At 41.9% G+C, this 11,884-nt stretch overlaps 1 protein-coding gene across 2 annotated transcripts in view; it reads right to left on the bottom strand.

Moving 5' to 3' along the window:
- Positions 1–3,060: 3,060 nt before the first annotated feature.
- The window catches only part of NPR3 (natriuretic peptide receptor 3), a 76,946-nt gene continuing 68,122 nt past the window's right edge, over positions 3,061–11,884 (bottom strand). The window contains exons 7-8 of one of the 2 annotated variants that reach the window (XM_055422213.2): positions 9,967–10,051; positions 3,061–8,960 (exon numbers count right to left, since the gene is read on the bottom strand). In XM_055422213.2, coding sequence (XP_055278188.1) covers positions 8,849–8,960; positions 9,967–10,051 — 197 coding nt within the window. In that variant the 3' untranslated portion in view covers positions 3,061–8,848. Of the gene's footprint in view, positions 8,961–9,966; positions 10,055–11,884 lie in introns of both variants that reach the window. The other variant, XM_055422212.2, reaches the window with a different exon arrangement.

Genomic DNA, 11,884 nt, shown 5'->3' with positions numbered 1-11,884 from the left:
ATAAACAGCCACTGGAATTGGATGGCGACGGGCACGCAGTCTTGCTCATGCTTCGTTTTCCTTCTGAATAAAATGCCAAGAATCGCTATCAAGGTTACACAACTAAGACACCAGGTGGCAAGTCCTATTTAGAGAGTCTCTGGCTGGATTTTTGTCTGAAAGCATAAAATACCTTTGACGGCAATGAAGCTGGCCCCCCAGGGGAGTACAGCTCTCACACACAGCTGGTGCTTCTCAAGATTTTACTGGAGCCTATCCACCCCTCCTCCGCCCCACCCCTGCCAGAGGGTGCCCTGCACTGGCTCCTGAGAGAAGGGATGTGGAGGAGGTGAGGGAGCCTGGAATGCAGCCTCCCAGACTGGCCTGGCTGACTCCCCGCACTTGGCAGCCTTTGGGGAGACCGCCCTGTCTTCATCTGGTCTCTGGGGCCCTAGGCCTGGGGGGAGAAGCCCCACAGGCACCAGGAATTCTGGGGCTTTGCTGGTCACTTTGCACCAGTCTTCATGACGCCTGGTCTCTCTTTGGCTAACTGAAGTGGTAGTGGAATAAGAACCCCCTTTTGTCTACACTGGCAAATCCCCCCATCCACTGACACACTTATGAGGTGCTGCTGTTGCATCTGGGACAAGATCCCAGCCTTCGCAGGGAGACCAGGGCAGAGGGCAGCCCCTAGTGAGGGTCCTTTTTCTTGGTGGGATGGGGAGCAGGGGCTGCTCGGACTGATCCCAGAAGCTAGTGTCATGGTCCAGGGGTCTGAGTCCAGGGAGGGGTTCCCCGGGCCCTCCCAGTGGGGGGCGGGAAGCAGGACTTGTGCAACAGGTGTGACACACTGGTCCAGCTGAGGAGCAAACAGGCTTGAATGTGGTTGCTCCAGCCCTGTGAGAGCTTTGCAGGCCGTGAGGCTGTGACTGTCCCCTCTAGGCCTTGTCTGGACCCTTTGTCGGGGGACAGTGTACAGAAAAGGGACCTCTTTCTTTCCGTAGTCTCCGATTTCATCCTCTAAGAGGGCAGGACTAGATATCATCAAGCAAAATTGCCTGGAAAAGCCTCAAAAATGGCCAGCTGAGGGTTTTGCCTTCTTATCCAAAGAAGCGGGAGAGTGTGGGCATAGTTCTGTTGACGGCTTCACCACATGCTTAGGTTTGAAGTCCTCACAGCAGCCCGATGAGCTCAGCACCATTGTCATGCAGCTGACATGGGCCACAAGGGTCAGAACCCGGATATAAACCCCAGGAGGCCGGCTCCATGTGTCCTCAACTAGGAAGTGCCAACGACATGGCTTCAGGAGCTTTAATAGTCAGGGGTACATAAAGCCTGCAAAAGGAATTATTTTTCTTGGTTCTCGTTTGGTGATGAGATGGTTTATTAAGCTGCTATTCTTTTAAAGATGCACAACCATTGGTACCTCTCCCAATAGCAGCTGCTATTTAAATCAACTTCAGAAGCCCAAGATTTAGGGTTAAGATGAGGTCCTAAATCAATTGTATGCAGAACTCCCAAGGCTTCTTCCAGAGACATACCCTCCTCCATTAGCCACAGTCATGAGGCATCTTTGGCCTATTGTGGAGTGTTGGGTGTTCATGAAGAAATTCAAAATGAGCAGGATGGAGAATGGAAAGATTCAGGAAAGCCATGGTCCCCAAAGTGATGTAGGAAAGGAGTGGAAATACACTGTTATGTACTGAATGTATGTTTCCTCCTCAAAATTCATACGTTGAAGTCCCAGCCCCCAGTGTGGCTGTATTTGGAGACAGAGCCTCCAAAGAAGCAATTAACATTAAATGAGGTCATAAAGATAGGGCCCCATCATAAGAATAGTGTCCTCATGGGAATAAACACCAAAGAGCCTCCCTCCTCCCCATTCTCTTCCTCCCTCCCTCCCTTTCTCTCTCTCTCTCTCTCTCTCTACACACACACACACACACACACACACACACATATAAGAGGCCATGTAAGGACACAAGAAGAAGGAAGCCATCTACAAACCAGGAGGACAGCCCTTACCATGAACCAAACCTGCCAGAACAATGAGAAATACATTTTTGTCTTGTAAGCCACAGTTCATAGTATTTTGTTGCAGCAGTCCGGATGGACTGAGACACCCTGTGTTTTCTGGAGGTTTCCTGGCCTCACCCTTCATTCCTGCAACACCCACCCACATCCCGGCCTCCCATTCCCACACCCCCACCTGCTACAGAATCTTCTCAAACTCTGGTGCCCAGTGTGAGTGACATCAATGGCATCGCCAGGGGACCTCACTGGCAGTGGCAGCAGCAGCAGAAGCAGAACCTGGGGCACAAATGATCCAGCCCTAGAATCACTGTGTATTTCTTGGGCTTAACGTAAATCATGACTAACTTCCCAGAGAGCGAAACAACTTTTTACAAACCAAAGGTGCCTGCAGATGCTTGAGGCTGTTGACTTGTCCAGTACACTAGAGCCTGAAAAGCACTTTAGAGTGACAGAACTGACTTAGGACCTCATCAAAGTTGGCAAGGGACATAATAATATGAGTCAGTGGGGCCAACATGTAGCTATGCAGTGTTCTCAGGCTGCAGAGACTTAAAATATCATTCACAAAGATTTCTTCCCTTACCTGACAATTCAGGGTTTACGCCTCATTTTAATAATATATCCTCTTATTTCTACAAATTTCCCTTTTCTGGGAAGAAATTCTTGAGTTCTTTCATGGGTACCCCTCAGAGAGCCCAATTCATCACATCTGTAGAATATTCTTGTACTTAAACTGTGGCTTCCCTGGTAAATCAGACAGTAAACAATCCACATGCAATGCAGGGGACCAGGGTTCAATCCCTGGGTCGGGAAGATGCCCTGGAGGAGGGCATGGCAACCCACTCCAGTATTCTTGCCTGAAGAATTCCATGGACAGAGAAGTCTGGCAGGCTACAGTCCACTGGGTCACAAAGAGTCAGACACGACTAAGCAACTAACACATCCACTTTCTCTAAACTGGTCTTAGGAGAACAGAAAGTCCTCAGAGAATATGAATATTTGCAGTGTATGTTGGTTGAATTATAAACAGGAAAGGATTTAGGTGGGATGTATTTTTTAATGAGAACACATTGTTATCCTGTGAGTATGCGGCATTCTTGCTTAACAGAAACATTTACAAGAACACATACACGTTTATATCCAAACACCAAATGAAGATATCTTCAATGACCAATTTGCACCAGAAAGAAAATATACAAAACAGGGGTTATATCCACAGTCATTAATTTTCATTTTCTACACAAAACAACAATAAATTAAATCACATTATATGCAGATAGTTCTACTTACATTAGAATAATAAACTGTATGTAGCTGTCAGCTTTTTACTTTCACTTTTCTACCAGACTCATGGTAAGTGTATAATGTTCGGTAGTCCAATATGTAAATTACCCATGAATAATATGGCCCGGAAGACAAGGGCTGCAGAAGTAATTTCCCACAATGTCTGTTCTGTGTCCTCTTGGATTCAATTACTAACCATGCACAGGGAACAGTGCTCAGATTCCCAGGATCCAGCAGAAAGATCTGCAAACTCACAGCATCTCCAGGGCGGTAACGGCACCTCATTGCTGTCTTGTAAGACACACCACACTACACACTTTAAGATCTTGACATTGAATAATAAATAGGACATCATGTCTCAAAATCCAAATTTGCCTGTTTCTCAACCTTCTCTGCCTTGGTATTATGTGCCGTGACAGCTTTGTTCTCCCAGCAAATAAAAAACACTTCGGTAGCCTATGTTGTGACTTCTGCTGGTGAATGGGCCCTTTATTCCTTGCACATAGAAATTTAGGTCTTTAAACATGTGACTCAAAGCAATGCAGCACTTTTTGCTAACTCTTAATTCTGCTTGTTCAAATATGTCCCCTGGGAATCACCGCCTAGTACATCAAAGAGCTATTATAACATATGGATTTTTACTTCTGAGCCTTGGCTCCCATTGAAACCCTTTTACTGTGTTTGAAGTAGCTTAAAATATGAACATTAACAGCATCAGCTGGTTTAAAATTGCTTTGCCTTTGGTATGAATGAACATTAGTGGTTAATGAGAAATCTGAACAAACTCCAATCCGGCACCTCTTGAAAGTCATTTTAATCCTAGAATCTAGCTATGGGGGCACACCTGCAAGAGACATTTGTGAGAGCTCCATGCTGAAAACTGAAGCCAGTTTTGTTGGAGTATATGCACATCAGAGGCTTGAACTGCCCCAGGAGCACGTAGTCAAGTTAGGTAAGGGTTCTGATCAAAAGTCAGTCACATTCTTACAGCCAGCACATTGTCTTCTTTCTGCCTTTGGAGGACATATGGAGGTCCTACTCACAGGCTGCTACCTGTATGGCATGAAGCTGCTGCATCTTTGGGGCCATGATGGACAGTGGATGGGGGAGGGGCAAGGGGTGGTAAATATGGCGGCAGCTGGCAACACTACCCTCTTCCATTTCTTTTGGAAGAGCTTGATCCTAACTCTTCTCATGGGAGAGGAGCTGAATTACAGGTGGTTCTAAAGGTGAATCGATAGGTGATTTTGAATTATAGGTAGTTCTAAAGATGCACTGAAAAAGAAACCGGTTCCTCTGAACAGCACCATCTTACTCTCTATGCTTTCACACTGCCCCCAAAACATAGTCCATGTTATTAGTTTCCTGTTTTTTCACTAAGGAGTAAATTCAGCTCACCTTCAGCTTTCTCATGAAGCACTGAACCACAGGGCATAACTAAACAAAACCCATGAAAGGGACTTGATTTTAGTTGGTGTTTGGCCTTATGACTGCATCCACTCAGGATCTGAATGCTTTGTGTCCCAAAAAGTATAGGTATGTATTCCTTTCAATTTACAGACACTCCCTGAATACCAGTGGCATAATATTCTATTTGGTCTCCCAAAGAGACTTTCACAAAAAGACACTTCATGCTCACTCACAAGAAGGTGGTAAGGCCACTGGACCTACTCTGCATTCCTGTCTCTATCTGTTTAAGGTCTATACAATGGCCTTAATTCCATGGTCAAAGACAAATATCACATTCCCCAAATCAGCAGCAACCAGAAGGGAAGTGGTCAGTTATGGGCGCAAAAGGCACAGGAGCTTTGAATTAGTGAGTGATCCCAGGATCCTGTGAATAGGGAGATGTGACTAACATTCCAAAGTAAGTCTTTGAATTTAAGGAAGAGGAGAAAAGAAGGCATCAACTTTCCATACGTTTCTCCCCTCCCTGAAGAGTCAAGAACCATTTTAAAGCCTGCAGAACTATGTCTGTGGTTCAAGAAAGGACAAGCTGATGGTTCTTCTGAGAAATGAGTGTTTACATGGATTTCCTCCGGGAACCTGTGGGGGCAGATACACACTCTATACAGGAAGTTCTTCCTGGATAGAAGTGATCATTTAGAGGAAACTTTTGTTTCTGAGTCCAGCAAAGAAAAAAATCTAAAATGATGATGATGACCATAAAAACCTAGACTTATTTCCAATACCAAGAGTCAATACACTAAAAGTATATACTCATTTTGACCTGTATCGATGTCAACTTATGTTAGACCAGATGAAAAAATACTGACAAAGTATCCCCTTTTGGAATCTGAACACCCTGGATTTCAGGGTAATAATTTATAAAATGATTCAACAGCTAAAGTCTTGTTTATCTTACCATATGATAAGTGGCTACTGGCAAAGTATGAGTGACTAGTTGTCAAAGAAGTTAGCAGTTAGAAAATTAAATCCTGAGTTGTAAATCTCCAGAAGTCTTAAACCAGGGTAACCTTGAGCCAAACACCTACACATTTAGCAAAGGTTTACCAACTTTTCAAAACTTAATAGGGTTCTATAACTTATATGACAATTTCAAGGAGGAAAGGATAGACAACAGATGTGTAAATAAGCAATCAACCTCAAGAACTGTAGAACTGCTTTAAGATTGGAAGAGAATGGCATCCACATATCATAAATGTCATGATTGGCTCTACCATTTTTAAAAGACTAAATTATCCTTTAAAACTTTTAAGATTTTATGTGGGACTCATAATATTAAGTTTACTACTATTCTTCTACCTGAAATAGAAATAAAAGATATCTGCTTTAAAAATACTAGAGTTGTTATATTCAAATATCTTTTGATATTGATCTCTAACATAATTCCACAGTAACAAGAGAACATATTCTGCATGATTTCAATATCTCTAGACCATCAAATTTTTGCACCTGGTCTTATGTCCCTGGCTGTGTTCCAATGTCTCCTAGTATATAGTCTATGGGAACTTGAATAGAATTTGTATTCTACTGTTGTGTGAAAATTGTATAAATCTTAATTATGTAAAATTGGTTCATAGTGTTTTTCAGCTCTGCTGAAACACTCTAGGTAGTGTTTTCCACCTACTTCTTTGTATATTCATTCTATTAATTTTTGAGAATTTGATATTGAAACTCCAACTAAAAATCTTAATTTATCTACTTAAAAAATAATTGTAATATATAGTGGAACTACATGTAACTTTGTTCTTTATTTTCCAAGTCACCTATAAATGTGTTATCATGCTTTCATAATTTAAAAAATAAAAAAAATTAGAGTTAATCACCCCTATTAAAATTCTAGAAAGGTTAGAAATGTTTCCACCCAAAGACTGCAAACCAGGTAGAGCATTTTTTCCCTGTAATAAGTACATAGGCTCAAATTTAAATGTTTTTTTTTACAAACACAAGATAATAGAAAATGAGTACTTCTAAAATATATGGAAAACACCACTGAAAAATAAAAATAGAAATAAACTCTCAATTCACAAAAATAAGACAGATGCAACCCTTCCATTCTGTTCTCATGTTGAGCAGTCCTGAGATGTTACACACTTCGCTTTCCTGGATTTCTCTTCCCAAGCTCTCTTCCTATGTTAGAATTTCTGGAGCTGGCCTCGCTTGCCTTCTTTTTCCCTCCTGTTTTGATTTCAGCACTTTTCCCACTGCACTCAGCATGGAGAGCTACAACATAGCTCTTTCAGTTGATCAGAGTTCATCCTTTTATCATGGTCTCCAGCTGCATGCATTCCATTTTTAAACAATATAGGGGAAATGTGCCTTACACGGAAATAATCCATTCACTGTGACTAGCTGGAATAGAAGAGACGGACGCCCCCAGGGAAGCAAGCTCAGGCCAACTTCCAGGCCACACAGCTCTCACATGCCCTACCTCCACCTCCATTACCAGTGTAAACCACAGCTTCCATCACTACCTAGGAATGGCTCCAATTTCTGAATCCCCCTATTTTCTTAAGCTGTCCTATTTTCCTCCTGTAGATGGTCTTTTATAGACATTAAGACAATCTTTAACACTATTTTCCAGATGCTCAAAAGATTATTGAGGAAAGACCTTCACGACATCATTATAAGATAGTACACTGATCTGGCAACTTCCCATTCTTCCCTCACTGTCTGTTTTCTCCACAAATTATACATGAAAGTGGCAAACTAAGCTTAAAGCTATACATAGAGTACTAGGTGCAAAGTTGAGATTCGGTAAATAATTATTCAACCTTGCCCAATTCCTGATATCCATACCCAACCCCTGTTACACAAGTTATTAGTGGATGACTGCAAAGTTCTGTGGAGTTTACCAAAAGGGAACATAGTAGCTGCTTAGATTCCCTCTTTTAACCAAAATCATAATTGTCAATTTTGGTAAAGTGTCATTTATTAAATTATCATTTCTATGCATACTGCCAAACTCTAACTCTCTGTAAAGTTCTTCTTGAGAAAAAAAAAAAGGTTGCTTCCCTTTATAAAACCTGACTTAATTCTAATAAATTTCATCCTTGATCCTGATACTCGCCATTTGGCCAGAACTGGAAGGAGACTAACCCTAAAATAGCTTGCATTTAAAACAAGTAAAAACAAGTAAATTGATGTATTCCTGTAGAGTCTACAATCTGAATACATTTCTAGATCTCTGTAGTTAAAGCAGCAATTCGTATTGGGCTATGGCCACAGGGAAGAGGGAAACAGGGAGGAAAAAAAAAAGAGAGGCATCTTTCATCATTATTGGTTTGCTGTACACATTATCCATGTTTTTAAAATATAAGTGAAATTTAATCTTCAAAATGAAAAAATAGACACATTTTCTAATAGCAAAATACAAGATTAAAATACTTAAAAAATAAAATGTTAGTGTGAAATAAGATTTTTTTACATTTAAAAAAATGAAATATTTTAGATTTGGTTTTTCTGCATAAATCCTCTTATCTCATTCATAGTTATAACTTTCCAGAGTAGCTCTTACAAGACACTGAGAGAGGTGGGGGAAATTCTTTTTCAAGATATAAAGTCAGGACCTGAATGCATACATCAGATAGAGCAGTCCTTGACCTCAGATCCCTCCACCAGCCCTAGAGAGAGGAATGCTGCACTTTCAACCTTGAGCTTTTTCATTACATCTTCTTCTTCTTGGGGTTAAATTCTTTTCAATAATATCCTACATGTAAAAATGATTTTATTCTAGCTATTAAACATCTCAATGTGTAAAACACATTTTATAGCTTTGTGTAAAATGCCCCCAAACACCATCAAGATATGGAGACCTCAGACTTTCAGAACACAAATCTAATCATATGCCCTTGAAACAGTATCAACATTTAGCAGTGATGTTATATTCTTGTATTTGTCATGAGATGAGAGGCCAGCAGGCATATGGTGATTAATAATAGTTCCTGAGCTTCTAAAGAAATTTTATAACAAAATGACTAACTGCTTAAAAGAATGAGTTTTTCAAGAGCGCCCCTTCTATTCCATTGATGTCTTTCATCCCATCTATCTCCTTAAAGAATCTCAAGCCAAAAGAACAGACTTCCTTTTAAGCCACCGAAAAGTGGGATCTGATGGAATCTTCCCGTAACTCCCGATGTTTTCCAACGTTGCTTTCTTCTTGCTGGTTTCGCCTCTCAATGGTTATTCTGTATTTCTTCCTGGGTAGAGGGAAAGTGAATGTAGCAATAAAACCTCACTTGGCTACAAAATACTATGGTTTCTCTTACAAAGAATGCCCTCAAGGGACGTCTGGGTTTGGGTTGATAAATGAGAAGTGACAGAACATGAATCCCTGGTCAGAGATTAAAGTGGGATGCCCCAAGGCGTACTTGCCCTTATTCAAGGAGGAAAATTGGCCTGCTTCCCCAATACCATAGAACAAGCCTTCCCGTTCTTCCCTGGGTGCCTCGCGGGTTAAGTCCTGTCTGTTCTGCCACATTACACCCCCCAGCTCCCAGGATATGACCTAGATAAAGATCAGATGAAGTATACAGGAATGCAATTGTTCCCACAAAGAGTTATACACACCCAGAGTTACACTGCCATGCAGAAATGAAAAAATCATGGTCCAATGACTTAATAAACCTCAAACTCAACCCCCAAAGATTACAAAGGAATGGACAGCCCTCAAGAGGTGAAACTGTCAGTATCTTGAACACACATAAATATTACAAGTTTATAAGACTCAGGGCTTAACCACAGTGGTCACAAAGCATATGGGCTCTCAAAGACTGAGCACAGACTTCCTGAGAGTGTGGACTGTACAGAGTCACTTCCTTCTCTACAGAATGTGAACTCACCACCTATTTCTGAATTGAAGGAAGCCTGAGACTGGGGAAGTTGATTTCCCCTTTGTCCAGATTCTGTCTCCACTTATGCATGGGGTGGGTGGGAGGAATTCAGGTCAGAATATTTGTGAGCAAAAGATTGCAATGGCTCTGTGGCCCACAGTGGGATACAGTAGAAACCCTGATCCACTGCCTGGTATGCTAACCCCCTGACCCCCAAACCAGAGTCACACCAACGGAAGGTTTAGCTCTTTTCACTACTTTGCTTTTTGGGTAAGAGCAAGATATGGACAAGTCACAAGGAGGATCGTGCAAAGGCAAATGACAAAGGCAATTAAAGAGAGTAAATTTTAAAACTTTATAAAGCAGTGCTAACCTGAAGAAGTAGAAGGCCATTAGCAAACCAGCTCCTAGTAAGGCCCCCACAACAATTCCTGTCACCGCTGATTCTTCTAGGCCACCTGCTTGAAAAAGAAACATAGATAATCTGAGTTCATTTTGAAAAACAGCTATAAATGCCTCACTCTGACTTTTCATTCATTGAAAATTTTCATTCTTTAGAAGATATTTCACGGTTTACCACTTGAGGCAAATTTTCCAATTTTCCTTTCTTTTTAAGAAATTTTTTCTAGGCAATCCTGTTCATTGTTGTGGTGGTGGTGGTGGTCGTATTGGTGGTGGTGGTGGTGGTGGTCATGGTCATAGTGGTAGTGGTGGTGCTTGTGATGGTGGCACTGGTGGTGGTGGTGGTGGTCGTGGTCGTGGTGGTGGTGGTGACAGTGATGGCATGGTGGTGGTGGTGGTCATGGTCATTTTGGTAGTGGCAGGGGTGGTGGTCGTGGTGATGGTAGCAGTGGTGGTTGTGGTAGTGGTGGTAGTCATAGTGGTGGTGGTGGTGGTGACAGTGATGGCATGGTGGTGGTGGTGGTCATGGTTGTCATGGTGGTGGCAGTGGTGGTGGTCATGGTAATGGTAGCAATGCTGGTCGTGGTCATGGTGGTGATGGCAGTGGTGGTCGTGGTGGTGGTGGTGGTGATTTCGTATGGGTTTCTTTTTTTACCAAGTGCAAAGTTTAAAAGCACTTAAGAAAATACTAGATGAACAAACTGTTACAAAAACAGTGAGTACAATGGGAACCGAGCAGGTTCAAGAAGGATTTGAAGACAACTGGAAACTGAAGTTTTCATATCTATGCACATTCTTTTGAGTTTCCAGCCAGAGAGGACAACCACCTGGACCATGGGACTGAGCCGGCTCTTCCCATTTTCACAGATGGATGATGACACTTCCAAGTGCTGGGAGATTTGGTGAAAAATCTATTGGGATAATGTTCTGTTTTTAGATGTTCTCTCACCAAAGCCAGAGTTTCATGTCAAAATGTCTTATATAGCTTTGTGAAAATGTAACAATTTGAAACAGTCAAGTTCTGCAGTGTCCCAGATATTACATAAAAATGATAAATAGCTAGCTTGTGTAGAAGGAGTTTAGGACACAGTCTTTAACATATTCTTGTATTTAATCCTCAAAGCATTCCTGAGAGTTGGGTACATTTCTTTCATTTTACTTATGAGAAAACTGAGGCTTAAAGAAATGAAGACATGATCTTGAGGTCACACTAAGTGACCACGATGGGATTTCAAATCCAGGCCCAATAACTCCAGAGACTGTTCTCTTAACACACGTATGCCTTTCCACTTATTGCATAAACACAGATACATCGCAGTTTGAAGACTATTCCCAAAACATAAGGAGCACACATAAGTGAATGAGTGAGTGAGTGAAAGTCATTCAGTTGTGTCCAACCCTTTGTGACCCCATGGACTGTAGTCTGCCAGGCTCTTCTGTCCATGGGGATTCAACAGGCAAGAATACTGGAGTAGATTAACATGCCCTCCTCCAAGGGATCTTCCCGACCCAGGGATCGAACCCAGGTCTCCCTCATCGCAGGCAGATTCTTTATCGCCACCAGATATTAAAGTGAACCACTTCCCTGAAAGGTCAATACTCACTTAATTCTCTCTCCCACTTTGCTTATCAAAGGGTCTTTCCAAAGCAATGATTTCCAACTACTTTCCTATTTGTAAGCTTTATAAGAACCTCCACTTGCTTCTACATTTATGACAAGGCGAAGACTCTTGAGAGTCCCTTGTACTGCAAGGAGATCCAACCAGTCCATTCTAAAGGAGATCAATCCTGGGTGTTCATTGGAAGGACTGATGCTAAAGCTGAAGCTGCAATACTTTGGCCACCTCATGCGACGGGTTGACTCACTGGAAAAGACTCTGATGCTGGGA

The sequence above is a fragment of the Moschus berezovskii genome, chromosome 18 (genome assembly GCF_049115385.1).
Source record: "Moschus berezovskii isolate FMDL1 chromosome 18, NW_MosBer_1.0, whole genome shotgun sequence".
Taxonomy (NCBI): domain Eukaryota; kingdom Metazoa; phylum Chordata; class Mammalia; order Artiodactyla; family Moschidae; genus Moschus; species Moschus berezovskii.
The sequence above is the reverse complement of the archived record's forward strand: the minus strand, read 5'-3'. Positions and strand labels throughout refer to the sequence as shown.